Source organism: Mizuhopecten yessoensis, unplaced genomic scaffold (assembly GCF_002113885.1).
Source record: "Mizuhopecten yessoensis strain PY_sf001 unplaced genomic scaffold, ASM211388v2 scaffold3049, whole genome shotgun sequence".
NCBI classification, from domain to species: Eukaryota; Metazoa; Mollusca; class Bivalvia; order Pectinida; family Pectinidae; genus Mizuhopecten; species Mizuhopecten yessoensis.
This window is the reverse complement of record NW_018404850.1, coordinates 47,788-65,692: the sequence shown is the minus strand read 5'-3', so window position 1 is coordinate 65,692 and position 17,905 is coordinate 47,788. Positions and strand designations below refer to the sequence as shown.

Here is a 17,905-nt window from a genome sequence, read left to right as displayed (position 1 = left end):
CTTAAGGGTCATCTATAATGTTGAATTTTAAAAACGAACAAATATCACTGGATTTGCTATTTAGAACATCTTAATATTAATGCACACAGGGGCACGGTTCAATTTATTATTTATATCTGAGGCCTCCTTGCATTGTTTACCATACATTATTAGCGGGAGTTTCCTGTGGCCCTAATACTAGACATGTCAAAGTGTTAGGGCCAGAGGAAACTTGGGCTTAGCTGAGCTACATTTACATTTACGGCGATACTGCAAAGGGCCGTCGAACAGCATCAACTTGTGTGTCTATATTATGTACATCATGGTAAACAATGAGGCCTCAGATATAAATTGATCAATTGTACCATGCGCCTGTACATGTGTTTTGCATGAAAACAAGAAATACACCGACTGTTTTCTTATAAGATGTGATAGATACTTTTTATTTAAAGTCGGTGGGCATTTTAAAACAAATATACAGTAGGCCTACAGTAAGGTCTAGTAGAGCTTTTGAAATAATCTTTGATTAATCAGGATCAATTCTGCATTCAAAGGTTACTATTCAAACAAAACCAACAATAATTTCACGAATAATTTCTGCAAATGTCATTATTGATATTGTTTTTGACATCCATGGGTATATATACCAACCAACTTCCATCTTTTTATCATTTTGAGGAAAAGTTATGAGCCTAGCTATTACATAGTATATACACTGACATGAGCCTGTAGGAATTAATACCTTAATTTCTGCAAACTTACATCAGGCAGTTTTTGCAAATAACTTTAGTGGAACTCAACAGACGACCAGTAATTATAGCTCAATTCATTTAGAGCATGCGTCTAGCTAGAGTTCGGAGGGCACCGGGTCAGGTACTGTCACCCTAAATTGAGCTATGAGATAAAAATCTTTTGTTTCACCAACTCACATGTTTGTCCAACTTTTTTCAATGTGCACAAAGAAATTGCGACCCCAATTGACTTGTTTGTTTACATTTGTCCTATAGTATATATACAAAAAAAAAAATTGACGATAAAGTCAAATTTGTCTATATGGCTATAGGTTTGTCTGTGCTTCAGAACCTTCGGATACACATCCCAGTCTGGCCGTACATTTTGTCTCTCCTATTAACTGGTTAAGCCACTACAAAACATGTTTGTTAACTGTTACATTGTATATACATGCCTGAAAATAGAGGGTAGGTAGCAGGTAGATACAGTTGTTAGATCACACAACCCACCCAAAATCAAAACTACCATGTGTACATTTTGCATACATTGTACATTATCGCACCTCGGACAAAAATGTCCAAAATCCATTGGTTTAGAGCTGTCACGTGGTGACCCTCTAATTTTCTATATAGGGTCAGTAGGATTCCATTATAGGGCAATATGGCCGCCCACTGCTCACCGCTTCAAAACTAAAACAACAGATACCGGGTACCTGAATATTCTGAAAATGATACAATGCTCACCGTAATTCCCATTCGCTACATTGTATCGTAAAATGATAGGAGTTGCTTCCCCTACGCCAGGCAAAATTAGTAAGACGCTGTCGCAAGCGACCGTCTTTTGTTTTAGCGTGGGTGCCGTCCCCTTATCTAAGCGTTTCGGTGACATTGAGAGACAACAGCACAACAACAACATGGAGAGATTTGGGCAGACGACAACGGAAGAAATAGACAAGAAGCGACTAAACAGTCAGTCTGCCCAAACGCAAAAGGGTCCTCGATGCGATAAATTCGTTATATAGTCAGTTACTGACCCTCTACAGAACCATAGAGGGTCAGTAAGATGTATAGGAGGCTCGGGCTCCGCCCTCGCCCCCTATAAATCTTACTGACCCTCTATGGTTCTGTAGAGGGTCAGTAACTGACTATATAACTAATATTGTTCACACAACTGTAATAGGACAAGGAATAGTGATAAGGATGGTGCCGTCGCTGGGGCTCGAACCCCCACCCTTGGCTCTCCAGCACGATTCTCTACTGCTGAGCTAAAGGGAAATTTTCTACAGATGACGCTTGTAAGGCAACCTAAATAATCCACATCTTTTACACTATTCCCCCCTTTTTTTAAACACCATCCCAGGTTCTTTGACTCCCTGCCAAGGGTTCTCCTACCTTGAACGGGGAGTGTCAACGGCACCAATTTGTAATAGGACGAGGAATAGTGATAAAGATAGTGCCGTCGCTAGGGCTCGAACCAGCGACCCTTGCTCCTCCTCGGGCTTGAAATGCTCTACCGTTGAGCTGACGCTTGTAAGGCAACCTAATTAATCCACATCTTTTACACTACTGTGCAATTGACTGAACTATCGCCCCACTGTGCAATAAAACATGTACATGTATGTGCGATATGGGAAGATCGGTTGATCAATTTTGTTCTTTATCTATAATTCTTCAATGCACGTTACACTATCAGGGATCAATCTAGGTTTTAGGGGAAACTAACCTTTTTCAGATTTGGGGGAAATTATAATTTTGACAAGGCTTTTTACAAGGCTCTAGCGTCATGAAGGTAAAAGATAAATGTTTTGTCCGACATATAAACAATTTTAAGCTTAAATTTGTAGAATTTTTGTTTAGATTATGTGAAGAAAATGTATTTATGCAGTATATATTATACATTTATGTATGTTATAATTTTTACATGTACAATGTACTTCCTTTCAATACTTGATATCAGATAAGTTTCACACAAACAAATAGACAGCCATTGCAGGGATAATACTGAAGGGAGCCATTGACCCGTCAAAACTGAAATTGACCCCTCCATGTTCCAATTTTCTTTTAATTTTACATAGGATGGCCCCTCTTAAATTTCATATTGATTAAAAATTGCTGAAATGGCCCACTGCTCTCAAATTCCAGGATTTTCCCTGCCATTGCAATATCAAATAACAATAAAATGTTGGTTACTTTAGTCAGTCCCACAATAGAATTAATTAATTGTCCTTTTTTCAATTTTCTATTTTTCTAGGCATTAATACGAGGACATTTGACGAGGAGAAATCTGCAACTTGTGAAAGAGGAATATGAACAGATTTTTTCTGAAATTGAAGGAAATCAGAACATTTTTGTATGCTGGCCTCTTGACACTTTGTGTTTGCCAAAAATACAAAAAGATCGTCCAGCAAAGAAAGTGTCACATAAAACATTTATATTGGACAATCACACACCACCAGGAAAGGACAAAACATGCTTACATGAGAAAATTGTGTCCTCAGTTCAAGATGATAATTTGGACCTTTCTAGTCAAAAGGAAAATATATTTCAAGAAAAATGCACTGCAGAAACTCAAACCAGTTTCATCGAAGATCTTAATCTGAAACTGTCTCTTGGTTCTAGTCTTCTTTCACAAAACACAAACACAAGTGATGAAGAACGGAGGACGCCAGTCCAAGATAATATGTACACCTCAAGCAGGGAGGAGAGTTTCACAGACCAGTCGGGTGCTGATGGAGATCCTCATCTTGTCCAACAAACAGCTGATGATTCTGCCTTGAGACAAATTCATCCTTCATTTCCCTACAATGATAAAACTGGTCTCCCTCACAAATCGCCAGATTCATCAGAGGGTTTTGAACACTCTGGAAAACATTCTGTAAGTCATTCAAGCTCTGGAAGGTCAGAGGTCAAGAGTTCAAGGATTAGTCCTGAAATAACTGAGGTCATTAGACCAGCAGTGAACAGTAAAATGTTAGAAGTGGATTATGATAGATCTCGGGACAGTTCTCGATCTAGAGAAAATTCTTATAGGTCAGAGGTAACATCTGATAGATCAAATGTCAGTTCTGATAGATCAAGGGTAAAATCTGATAGGTCAGAGGTCAAATCTAATAGATCAAATGTCAGTTCTGATCGCTCAGGGGTAAAATCTGATAGGTCAGAGGTCAAATCTAATAGAACAAATGTCAATTCTGGTCGATCAGGGGTCAAATCTGATAGGTCAGAGGCAAGATCTGATAGGTCAGAGGTCAAATCTAATAGATCAAATGTCAGTTTTGGTCGTTCAGAGTTAAAATCTGATAGGTCAGATGCAAGATCAAATAAGTCAACAGTGAGTAGAAGGTCAGAGGTCAGCCCACATAGTGACAGGAGAGAACGAGATGACAGCATGGATGAAGAACTAAGTCCAGCGTCAATGACACCAAGACGGTACATGCGGGAATCGTCGGTCCTAACCAATGCCACCTCAGTATGGGACAGCTTCTCCTCTGCGACAGGTAAAAAAAAGGCTGTTTTTTCCTTAAATGATTTTTTTTTTTTAAATCATATTTTTGATATGAGTGTTACATGTTCAATTTTGGTTTCTCTTGACTCATCATGCCCGTTAAAGGACAGGTCATATTATGGCTTGGTATTATCCGTGATCTGTTTGACTGTAATATGTATCTGGGGTAAGTATATAACTGGACTTGACCAATCACAAGTGGCTCTGTTGGTAACAGTTTTCTTAAGTGCAGAGACCCCTGGTTCCAATTCCCCCATGCCTTTTCCCTCTCCTGTAGTTACACTGGTGCCTGTCACCAACCCTTCTCTGAAGTGCACGCAATCAAATAATTTAAGCTGAGCAGAAAGACATGAAAATGCAAGTCTCTCTCCAAGATAAGTAGAATTGACAAGTATATTTTTGATTTTATTCTTCAGTTCAGTAAGAACCAATTGTGAACAGGTTCATACAGCACAACCGGTGAAAGGTTTATGTGTGACATCACAATACTGACATATAAATCGTTTCACTGGTTGTGCTATAATAAGAACCTCTATCCAATTAGCAAGAATAAGTTTATGTACAGTCTATCTGATGTATATTTATACATGGAGACAACCGAGCTTATGTAACATAGTGTTACATTTCAGATTATATTCCGGGCAACAATCCAGAGACCATTACAGATGATCCAGACACTTTGATGGAAATGAGGAAAAGTGTTTCTATGGAGTTGCTGTGGGTCCAGCAGGCCATCAATAGTCGCAAAAATGTATGTTATTATTTTGTGATTTAAGAACTTCAGAAATAGGTACATGCGGTAACATACTGTAATTTCTTGTTTATTGCCAACAGGCTATACGTTTTTTTTTATATTTAAAAATGCTCACTGCAGGCTGTCTGATGAAGTGGCCATTGTGACGAAACGTTTTAAATGTGTAATTTTAATGTGAAAATAATGTTAGAAGTATTAGTGAAGGCTATGCTATATTTTTGAAATCCAAAAACACAACAAAATACAGAAAATTGTCAAGTTTTATCATCTAACATATGCAGGAAAAGCTCGGTCATAACACTCGTACTGTGTTATATCATATATATGGATCACTAGGAGTCGCCATGGCTGTTTACATCAGAATAATGAATGGCGCTATTTAAAGCAAAACAAATTACGAGTGTGTCTAAATCGGGAAGCACTGATTACTGATATTGTTACATAGATAAAATAAATACAGTTGAGAGCTACATGTACCTGGTCCTGTAAGTGTACATGGTGAAAGTTGAGAGCTACATGTACCTGGCCCTGTAAGTGTACATGGTGAAAGTTCAGAGCTACATGTACCTGGCCCTGTAAGAGTACATGGGGAAAGTTGAGAGCTACATGTACCGGGCCCTGTAAGTGTACATGGTGAATGTTGAGAGCTACATGTACCTGGCCCTGTAAGAGTACATGGGGAAAGTTGAGAGCTACATGTACCGGGCCCTGTAAGTGTACATGGTGAATGTTGAGAGCTACATGTACCTGGCCCTGTAAGAGTACATGGGGAAAGTTGAGAGCTACATGTACCTGGCCCAGTAAGTGTACATGGTGAAAGTTGAGAGCTACATGTACCTGGTCCTGTAAGTGTACATGGTGAAAGTTCAGAGCTACATGTACCTGGCCCTGTAAGAGTACATGGGGAAAGTTGAGAGCTACATGTACCGGGCCCTGTAAGTGTACATGGTGAATGTTGAGAGCTACATGTACCTGGCCCTGTAAGAGTACATGGGGAAAGTTGAGAGCTACATGTACCGGGCCCTGTAAGTGTACATGGTGAATGTTGAGAGCTACATGTACCTGGCCCAGTAAGTGTACATGGTGAAAGTTGAGAGCTACATGTACCTGGCCCTGGAAGTGTACATGGTGAACGACAGAGGAGACAATGGTATATCTATAACACATATCCATATTTTCCTAGCTGTATTCGTTATAAGTTCTACTGATGAAAATGAGCCCTATACTTGTTTGAAACCATTGGAGTTGATACCTAACTTATTCATCTCTGTTTGCTTTCAGTATTTGAAGATAAAGGACCAAATGAAGATACCTGTTTCCACCACCTGATGTCATAGCTGAGAATTTACACTTATTGACATTGGTGCTCTTACTATTGTTAGGGTTATTTATAATTATCAGATACATAAGTATAGGTTGGATATGTCAAAAACAATTGTACAAATTCAGAGTATAAGTGGGCCCCTCAAAATAAGTAGGTCTGAGTGGAGGGGTCACAAGTCTGAGCCCTAATATCTTTACAAGGCAGGGCACCACTTGTTATACTTTGGGTATGTTTTGAGATTTGTACATTATTCTGATGACAGCCCACCTAGAGGGCAAAAGAAACATGTAAAATGGATGAAGGATAGATTGCCCAGACTCCATTTCATGTTTTCTGGTCATCTCTAATGAACATTTCGATCAGACTAGTGAATTCCATTTAGGAATCCATCAACATGGATATGCTTAACTTCACTGACCATACTACTAGCACACATTGGATATCATACTCCCTTGTAATAGTGTCACCCCTATAGTTAGTTTATCCTTACGTGGTATTCCAATAGCATTGTAATATTTCTTTTTGTTTCTTGTCTATTGCATATTGATTGTTTTAAAAAATACATATTTTTTTAAGATAACAGATGTAATTCTTTCTAAGTCTCCAATGTCCATATACATAAAATGTATCATTAAATTGGTAAGCTCACTGATTATATAGATAATATTGTACAATATCACACCTTCATAAAGTCAACATTTTGCTGTGTGAGTGTTACATTTGACTGTTTTGTCCAGTTATGACCATATACGTGTATATGAACCTGCAAGTAAGAAAAAAATGAATTCCAAATTAATACAGTACCATTTTCAAAATCTGCTTTATTTTCTAATTTCCAAATATATATATATTTCTAGAAAGTATTCTTGTGTATTTAGGTTGATTATTATTAGGTTTGTGTAATACCTGTTTCTGAAAGTATGTTAATTGTAAACCAGATGCGATAGAGAGATTACTATTAATAGAATAAACAAAATTATTACAGGTGAAATTTCTTTATTTCTTTCTTTCTTCTTCTTCTTTCTTTACAAGGATCAGACTCAAAGGTTTGAGTGCACTTGATCCTATTTACGTAAAATCCATGTTGTTGAGTTTGTTCAACATGATAAAAGTTACATTTTCAATCTCAGATTTATTCAAACTTGTCTTGTGTATTAAAAAGATACACAAAAGTACTTTTTAAAATGACCTACCGGTATATTTTGAAACAAAATTGTCTCAGATCAAAGAATATTGTAAAACAACAACTTAGAAATCAGCGTTTTTGTACATATATCATAAATTATTACAAGTTTTACATATATTTATAGTGCTTTGAAAGTTATTTTGTAAAAGACACATTGTTATTGTAGAAATCCCATGGGTTTTTTTATGAAAAATTGTATATACATCTGTACTATATTAATGATTTAAATATGAATTAAATATTAAATGATTACCAGTATGTGTATGAGAGTTCCTCACTCATGTTATATGATAGATATGGTGTTGACATTGCATATGTATGAAGACTTCTTATTTTCATAGATTTTGTGACAAGATCTTATTGTTAGTATATGAATGAAAATGGTCTATTTTATCTATACATAATTACACATTGTTCAGTACTTGTGCTAAAACAGGGTCTATTTTATCTATACAGAATTACACATTGTTCAGTACTTGTGCTAAATCAGGGTCTATTTTATCTATACAGAGTTACACATTGTTCGTACTTGTGCTAAATCAGGGTCTATTTTATCTATACAGAGTTACACATTGTTCATACATGTGCTAAAACAGGGTCTATTTTATCTATACAGAGTTACACATTGTTCGTACTTGTGCTAAAACAGTGATAGAAATTGTTAATTCCATCAAACTTGCCAACTTTTTGAAATTTTCATGGGGTAGGTTATGCTTAGGTTACAGCACAGAATTGAAAACAAAAACAAAAGATGTGTATATACCCCATGGGGAAAATATCACTTTTAAATGGCATCTTCTGAGCTATTCTTTCAGATGGAATCATAAGTTCTTATAAAATAGGAAGATGCTCAATTTAAGGGTCTCCTTCCAAAATACGGAGAGTTGGCAAGTATGAAACATGCTTATTTAAATTTGAAATGTTTGATAGTCATTTAGGTGCGTACTATATGCACTAGAATATAAGCATTAATGTTTAAGGAAAGTGATACCCCACCACCCCCCCTTCCCCTCTTCCTGTGACTTTACATTAGCAACATTAAATTAAAACCTGACCATCACCCCATCCCCTGAGTAGTTACTGTTATCATAAATATGAAAGGGACCCAGAAGCTATAATAGGAAATAATCATGAGACAAACAATAGTCAACACATGTAAAATCTCATGCAAACAATTGAAATTGGTAAGTATGGCAATGGTTTGCAACAAAAAGTCTTTCATGTTCAATGAAAATGATATCTGTAAATAAATATATTTACATGTTTATTCAATAAAACATATGTACAGTAAAACAGTTATGTTTGAGACAAATATACATGAGCAGAAAATAGTTTTATTCAATAAAAATATCTTTAGTCAATAAAATACATATGTGCAATAAAATATATTATGTGCAAAATTGTTTTCGAACACCTACATATTATTCAATACAAATAAATTTATTGCATATGCATTTTCAATTATTGAAATCAAATATACAATATTCAATATAAATAAAGAATTAAAGAATATTGCATATACCCGTACTTTATCAAACATGATCGAAATATTTTAATGTTAAAAGTATTTACAACACTGTATTAGGTAAATGCATCTTCAGCTTAAGGATCCCCGTACCACTGCCAAAAACTGTAACCACACATTGACATAATATAACCTTGTGTGACTTTAATGGAAAATGATACTGATGAGTGATGAAATAACAAAATATAATTAACGACAATCTTGGGAGTTAAACATCCACCGGGGCTAGACCAGGATTCGAACCAGGGGCTTCAGATTGTTATACTATCGCTCAACCGATTCAACTAGCTTGTCAACTGTAGCATATTTGCCAAAATTTGCTAGAATTTTTATCAAAAACGAAATTAAAAGGGAGGTAACTGTATATATTTTAAGAAAGGTGCAGTGGAAGACGAATTCTATGATAGGCTTGATAGGACCCAGTTCTGTAACAGTTTGACCAACCAATCATAAAACTACCCAGGCTTGATAGGACCCTGTTCTGTAACAGTTTGACCAATCAATCATAATACTACCCAGGCTTGATAGGACCCTGTTCTGTAACAGTTTGACCAACCAATCCTAAACCTACCCAGACTTGATAGGACCCAGTTCTGTAACAGTTTGACCAACCAATCATAATACTAGCCAGGCTTGATAGGACCCAGTTCTGTAACAGTTTGACCAATCAATCATAATACTACCCAGGCTTGATAGGACCCTGTTCGGTAACGGTTTGACCAACCAATCATAATACTAGCCAGGCTTGATAGGACCCAGTTCTGTAACAGTTTGACCAACCAATCATAATACTAGCCAGGCTGGATAGGACCCAGCTCTGTAACAGTTTGACCAACTAATCATAATACTAGCCAGGCTTGATAGGACCCTGTTCTGTAACAGTTTGACTAACCAATCATAATACTAGCCAGGCTCGATAGGGCCCTGTTCTGTAACAGTTTGACCAACCAATCATAATACTTGCCATGCTCGATAGGACCCAGCTCTGTAACAGTTTGACCAACCAATCATAATACTAGCCAGGCTTGATAGGACCCAGTTCTGTAACAGTTTGACTAACCAATAATAATACTAGCCAGGCTTGATAGGACCCTGTTCGGTAACGGTTTGATTGACCAATCATAAAACTAGCCAGGCTTGATAGGTCCCAGTTCTATAATAATTTGACCAACCAATCATAATACTAGCCAGGCTTCATAGGACCCTGTTCTGTAACAGTTTGACCAACCAATCCTAAAACTACCCAGGCTTGATAGGACCCAGTTCTGTAACAGTTTGACCAATCAATCATAATGCTAGCCAGGCTTGATAGGACCCTGTTCTGTAACCGTTTGACCAACCAATCATAATACTAGCCAGGCTTGATAGGCCCCTGTTCTGTAACAGTTTGACCAACCAATCATAGTACTAGCTAGGCTTGATAGGACCCAGTTCTGTAACAGTTTGACCAATCAATCATAATGCTAGCCAGGCTTGATAGGACCCTGTTCTGTAACCGTTTGACCAACCAATCATAATACTAGCCAGGCTTGATAGGACCCAGCTCTGTAATAGTTTGACCAACCAATCATAATACTAGCCAGGCTTGATAGGACCCTGTTCTGTAACATTTTGACTAACCAATCATAATACTAGCCAGGCTCGATAGGGCCCTGTTCTGTAACAGTTTGACCAACCAATCATAATACTAGTCAGGCTTGATAGGACCCAGCTCTGTAACAGTTTGACCAACTAATCATAATACTAGCCAGGCTTGATAGGACCCTGTTCGGTAACGGTTTGACCAACCAATCATAATACTAGCCAGGCTTCATAGGACCCTGTTCTGTAACAGTTTGACCAACCAATCATAGTACTAGCTAGGCTTGATAGGACCCAGTTCTGTAACAGTTTGACCAACCAATCATAGTACTAGCTAGGCTTGATAGGACCCAGTTCTGTAACAGTTTGACCAACCAATCATAGTACTAGCTAGGCTTGATAGGACCCAGTTCTGTAACAGTTTGACTAACCAATAATAATACTAGCCAGGCTTGATAGGACCCTGTTCTGTAACAATTTGACCAACCAATAATAATACTAGCCAGGCTTGATAGGACCCTGTTCGGTAACGGTTTGATTGACCAATCATAAAACTAGCCAGGCTTGATAGGACCCAGTTCTATAATAATTTGACCAACCAATCATAATACTAGCCAGGCTTGATAGGACCCAGTTCTGTAACAGTTTGACCAACCAATCAGTATACTAGCCAGGCTTGATAGGACCCTGTTCTGTAACAGTTTGACCAACCAATCATAATACTAGCCAGGCTTGATAGAACTCTGTTCTGTAACAGTTTGACCAACCAATCAGTATACTAGCCAGGCTTGATAGGACCCTGTTCGGTAAAAGATTGACCAATCAATCATAAAACTAGCCAGGCTTGATAGGACCCTGTTCTGTAACAGTTTGACCAACCAATCATAATACTAGCCAGGCTTGATAGGACCCTGTTCTGTAACAGTTTGACCAACCAATCATAATACTAGCCAGGCTTGATAGGACCCAGTTCTGTAACAGTTTGACCAACCAATCATAATACTAGCCAGGCTTGATAGGACCCAGTTCTGTAACAGTTTGACCAACCAATCATAATACTAGCCAGGCTTGATAGGACCCAGTTCTGTAACAGTTTGACCAACCAATCATAATACTAGCCAGGCTTGATAGGACCCAGTTCTGTAACAGTTTGACCAACCAATCATAATACTAGCCAGGCTTGATAGGACCCAGTTCTGTAACAGTTTGACCAACCAATCATAATACTAGCCAGGCTTGATAGGACCCAGTTCTGTAACAGTTTGACCAACCAATCATAATACTAGCCAGGCTTGATAGGACCCAGTTCTGTAACAGTTTGACCAACCAATCATAATACTAGCCAGGCTTGATAGGACCCAGTTCTGTAACAGTTTGACCAACCAATCATAATACTAGCCAGGCTTGATAGGACCCAGTTCTGTAACAGTTTGACCAACCAATCATAATACTAGCCAGGCTTGATAGGACCCAGTTCTGTAACAGTTTGACCAACCAATCATAATACTAGCCAGGCTTGATAGGACCCAGTTCTGTAACAGTTTGACCAACCAATCATAATACTAGCCAGGCTTGATAGGACCCAGTTCTGTAACAGTTTGACCAACCAATCATAATACTAGCCAGGCTTGATAGGACCCAGTTCTGTAACAGTTTGACCAACCAATCATAATACTAGCCAGGCTTGATAGGACCCAGTTCTGTAACAGTTTGACCAACCAATCATAATACTAGCCAGGCTTGATAGGACCCAGTTCTGTAACAGTTTGACCAACCAATCATAATACTAGCCAGGCTTGATAGGACCCAGTTCTGTAACAGTTTGACCAACCAATCATAATACTAGCCAGGCTTGATAGGACCCAGTTCTGTAACAGTTTGACCAACCAATCATAATACTAGCCAGGCTTGATAGGACCCAGTTCTGTAACAGTTTGACCAACCAGTCATAATACTAGCCAGGTTTGATAGGACCCTGTTGTGTAACAGTTTGACTAACCAATAATAATACTAGCCAGGCTTGATAGGACCCAATTCTGTAACAGTTTGACCAACCAGGCATAATCCTAGCCACGTTTGATAGGACCCTGTTGGGTAACAGTTTGACTAACCAATAATAATACTAGCCAGGATTGGTAGGACCCTGTTGTGTAACAGTTTGACTAACTCTGTAACAGTTTGACCAATCAATCATAATACTAGCCAGGCTTGATAGGGCCCAGTTCTGTAACAGTTTGACCAACCAATCATAATACTAGCCAGGCTTGACACGTATCTATCTGGAAACAATTTGATATGCCAATCAATTGCAAACTGGCCAGTTTTTTGTCTGAAAGCAATTTTATCGGGCAACCATACACAATACTAGATGTAGCCGGGCTCGGAATGACCCTATCTGGAAACAATTTGATTGGCCAACCAATCGCAATAATGACCAGACTCGACAGCACAATACGAGCCTTAATTTGTAACATAGCTGTCTTACCACTCCCGATATCATAGCTGTCTTACCACTCCCGATATCATAGCTGTGTTACCACTCCCAATATCATAGCTGTGTTACCACTCCCGATAGCATAGCTGTCTTACCACTCCCGATACCATAGCTGTCTTACCACTCCCGTTATCATAGCTGTCTTACCACTCCCGACATCATAGCTGTCTTACCACTCCCGATATCATAGCTGTGTTACCACTCCGATATCATAGCTGTCTTACCACTCCCGATATCATAGCTGTCTTACCACTCCCAATATCATAGCTGTCTTACCACTCCTGATATCATAGCTGTCTTACCACTCCCGATATCATAGCTGTCTTACCACTCCCGACATCATAGCTGTCTTACCACTCCGATATCATACCTGTCTTACCACTCCCGACATCATACATACATCACTGGTGTATATACATGTTTACGATTCTCTGTCAGTACCGTCGGCCATTTTACCATCCTGGAGATGTTTCACGTTGACCCCCGCTCTTTTGAGCGCACGCTTGTCGTGTTGTGTCAACAGCCATACGAGAGCGTTTGCAACTGCAAGGATTGCTGCAACAACAGTTAACCAGAAAGACCAGCTAACTTTCCCAGGGTGCTTCAGTCCAAAGATGATTGTTGCTATGGAAATACCAACACCTGTTAAATAACAAAGGAAGGAGGTCACAAGCTGGTAGCGTCCTGGCGATTCAATAAACCCAACCCCGCTTGTGTTTACTTCTAAACACTTTGCTGTCGTTTACTTAAAGTAATCATTATCAATAGAATCTGTATTTGCCTAACTATTGCTAAAATATATCCCTCGCAAAAATGAATTGATTACCAGTAAAAAGATAAAAATAATAAACACATTCTAATCTCAAATCAAGTCTAAGCAATAATTTATAACGGTCAAATGATAACCAATAGGTTTAAGTTTTTATATTCTGTTTTTAAATGAAATGATGAGATGAACTAATCTCGACAGACCTGAAGGTTTCTGTTATCAAAAACTAATTATCTAGAATGACAATATGGATTTTAAATAAATCTAGCAAAAATCATTTCAGGGTGTTAATGGGGAAAGGAGACGGCGATTCTTTAAAACATTACTTCTTTATTTAAACTAATAATTTAAACGGATCGGATACCAACTAATTACAACGTACAACAGTTCTAGACATCTCAATGATACAGCAACCTATCTACAGTATGTACTGTTTTTTATAATAATATTGTTTCATAAGGTATCTATTTTATAACTGATAGAGGATCAGTTATTGATCACTTAGAAACCTGGGATATGGATACTTTCTTTTTCTGTGATAATTATTACTGCTTTTTATTAATATATGTGATTATCCTCCTTTATTTGTAATATAATAGGTTATTGTTATTTTACATATGTTTGTCGCAATAATAGCTCTCAAGAGCTATTGTTCCTTGTTTACCTGTATGCGCCGTTAAATAACGTTTCTTGTATCTTGTCTTGTTGTATGGCGACTGGACAGTAAGGAGATGTAAAGTAGGGTAGAGTTGGGATAGGGATTGTATTTATAATCACTTTATTATTCATTTAAATGCGGATCCATTTCACAGTTTACACGATTTCTTTTATAGGTAATTACCCCCATCACCCCAATTATATCAATATAGGTGTTTATGTATTTTACTAACAAGTACACAATGTGATATACAAGACTATAATGTCAGATATGTAATGGTTAAAACTATGCGATATACCCATCCACAAATAAAATCGATTGCTTGATTTGATGAAGGGATCCACGTGTGTAAAACCAATTGAGTTGAGGTCCAATGAAAACTGAGAATTGACAAACAAAACAAGTTTTACGTTAACTCCTTTAACTTCTTTATTAAAAGATATCACATTTTTGTCTTAATTGTATGTGATGCCTCCCTTCACAAACTGAAAGTCAATATTGTATTTATGTGTTACTTCTGTAATTGATTTATTAGTGTTTAACATCGGAGACAGATACTATTATAAGACGCCCACAGAATACGAGGCCACCCAATTAAATTGCAAGGGGATGTAGCTGAAATGCCCTGACCTAGCTAGTACACTGTTTTGCAGGTAGGAGAGCAGATCAATTTTGGTGTCCTCTGTCTCCATCAATAACATCACAGCCGATGTTCCCCAGGAGAAGGTCCCTAATTACAGTTGCATTCACCTATATCAGTGGTTGATGGCATCCCAATTATTTTATAATATTAATATTAATTCGAGGTTCTCATATACCGCTTTATCACAACCTAATACGTAGGTCGTGTCAAGGCGGTTCACAAATTATCCGCGGTTATAGGACCTTTGCAACCAGCCAATCTCACAGCTAGCATTCAATAATTCTAGCATTGCCCAACCACGTACTTATTTACAGCTGAGTAGATTGGAACAAGATACAAAACAGTGCCGTATCGTGACTCAAACCCGCAACCGTTCGGTCACGAGCCCGGCGTATTATCACTAGGCTGCCGTGCCTCCTTAACCGTTCGGTCACGAGCCCGGCGTATTATCACTAGACTACCGTGCCTCCTTAACCGTTCGGTCACGAGCCCGGCGTATTATCACTAGGCTGCCGTGCCTCCTTAACCGTAAGCTTATTTATTGTAAGATGAAACGATTGCACCTTTAAAATTTAATAGTAATAGATACATTATGCCGCGAGTTAATTACGATTTATTATTAATTTTGATCATACACAGACGTCAGCAAAACAGTTACTGGTATCAAGATTTCAAGATTTCAGTTTTTATCTTTACACTCAGCAACACTATGCGCAGAACAAGTGGTTACATGTTCATATATATGATGCATTTAAAACAGACGTCTTTGTCCCCAAATTAATGTTAATTGATACAATCTCGATGACTTGATGTTTATTTTAAATGCTCGGAGCAGTATCGTGCTTAATAATCAACTGTATTACACACTTAGATAATTTTGATATCTTAACACTTACCAGAGCAGAAATGGACGATGATCTTCAAATATTTGCATTCATATTTCAATGAAGCCTCCTTTTTCGCTGAGCAACACAATAGAATAGTGTCAGTTAGGGCCATCAACACTTGAGCTGTCGTCGACATGATGAACAAAGAGAACGCAGCCTTCATCGAACATGCTAAATAGAAAACAAAAAGGAAAAATCATCATCATCCATTACCTAGTAATACAGTAACACTGTAACCTGACAAAAAGACAACACTTTATCGAATAACATATTTTTTCCGTATCACACATCATACCTAAAGGGGTTAAGTTTGAAGTAAGGAGTTTCGTGCGAGGGCGGAGTCCGATTGGGTTTTGCTGTCATTTATCATGTATTTTTTCGGAAACCAATCAAAACGTATTGGGTGACTTGTACACTGTACCATATAGCCAAGCTTCCGTCTGTGATCTCATAGTTTCACACGCCAAAAAGGGGTAATTTGGCCATATCGATTTAAACGACTTCTTTATTGGGACTAAGAGAAGAGTTACACGCATATTAGGTTGAAAGCAATCTAAGGTGGTGAGAATTTAAAATTGTACAAACGGAGAGGCTGAGCACTAGGACTGTGCGGTTGGGCAAAAAGAGATTCAATTTGTTAATGATTTTAATATTTCCATCCTATAACAGCATACATAATTGGTGAATAGAACTTAAGAGACAAATATATATGTGCATCGTGGGTGGCTCTGGTGTCTGGTCCCACCCTTGGAGATTAAGTCCCTGAGTCATTACATTGACACTTTGGTAGACAACCCCACCCAACATTCAACACCAATGTACAATTGCTGGGCATAAAGAAACTAACACAATCATGAAAAGACGCACACACGAACAGAAAAAAATCATATTTTTAAACATTTCCTTCATGTTGTATACAGGTTCATGTAACACAACCAGTGAAGCGTTTATATGTGACGTTTCGATGACTCACTGATCTGTACTCTGTCATCCTTATCAGACAAAGCATACACGTCACAGAAAAGTCTCGCATAAATACGTCACAGCTTGTGCTACATGAACATGTAAACAACGCAAACATTTCAACTAGTCAACGCACGTAATGATCTGGGTCTTCTCTTCACTATATATTCGAAACAAGCACAAAACGAGCAAATTACATTTGCCCGACCAGCATGTCGTGAAAATAGAAAACGCACGTAATGACCTGGATAGCTATGCTGGTCGGGGCTGTGTGCTTCTGGTAGGGTCAGCCAATTAGCTAAACAGGTTGAAAGGTAGAGGTCAGACCAAGCAGCACTGTCCTTTTGCTGGGACGCAAATGCTAAGTTTGCACCGTTGTGCATTCCTCTAGAATGGTCGGGCCCTGGTAAATCCCCAGAGTCCCATGTATATAGTGTAGATTTTGTTCTGTCCTTTCTCTTTTCTTTTCTTTCTCTTTGTTCTTTCACCCTTTTCACACCTTTTTGTCGACCATTTGTTTGCCCTTATGACCTGTCCTGTGTTGATGGGCCGTTGAACATTGCTTATAATAATAATGAGTATGCGTATAGAAGATTTAATAATACTTATTAGCAAATATGTATTAATCAAACAAATTAACCAACTATGCAATATGATAAGTAATACGTTACCTTTATCATTAGCCCGCAGAAGTTTTGGATAATTTACCGCTATATCGATATCAGCTGTGATAAGGAATGTTATCGTCAGGCACGTGAGACCGAGACAGGTGCCTATTCGGCAGTAAAACATATTGTCGGTCATTGTGTTTGGCATTGTTTTGTAACTTGGTTACAATCGCTTCAAAACAAACCGAGATCTCTTCACAAGAAACACAACAACACCTTCCGAATCAAAGAAACACAC

The 17,905-nt window shown here is 38.1% G+C and overlaps 2 protein-coding genes across 2 annotated transcripts in view; one reads left to right on the top strand and one right to left on the bottom strand.

Moving 5' to 3' along the window:
* The window catches only part of LOC110446906, an 11,758-nt gene extending 2,966 nt beyond the window's left edge, over positions 1-8,792 (top strand). Inside the window, exons 2-4 of the mRNA XM_021492249.1 lie at positions 2,962-4,207; positions 4,845-4,966; positions 6,251-8,792. Of these exons, the coding sequence (XP_021347924.1) occupies positions 2,962-4,207; positions 4,845-4,966; positions 6,251-6,298 (1,416 nt within the window). The 3' untranslated portion in view covers positions 6,299-8,792. The remainder of the gene's footprint in view (positions 1-2,961; positions 4,208-4,844; positions 4,967-6,250) is intronic.
* Positions 8,793-12,791: 3,999 nt separating this feature from the next.
* LOC110446901 lies at positions 12,792-17,713 on the bottom strand. The gene is made up of 3 exons (XM_021492243.1): positions 17,671-17,713; positions 16,046-16,207; positions 12,792-13,721 (listed from the first exon to the last, which is right to left on the bottom strand). The coding sequence occupies exons 2-3, from the start codon at positions 16,197-16,199 to the stop codon at positions 13,501-13,503; spliced, it is 375 nt and encodes a 124-aa protein (XP_021347918.1). The 5' UTR covers positions 16,200-16,207; positions 17,671-17,713; the 3' UTR covers positions 12,792-13,500.
* Between the last annotated feature and the right edge of the window lie 192 nt (positions 17,714-17,905).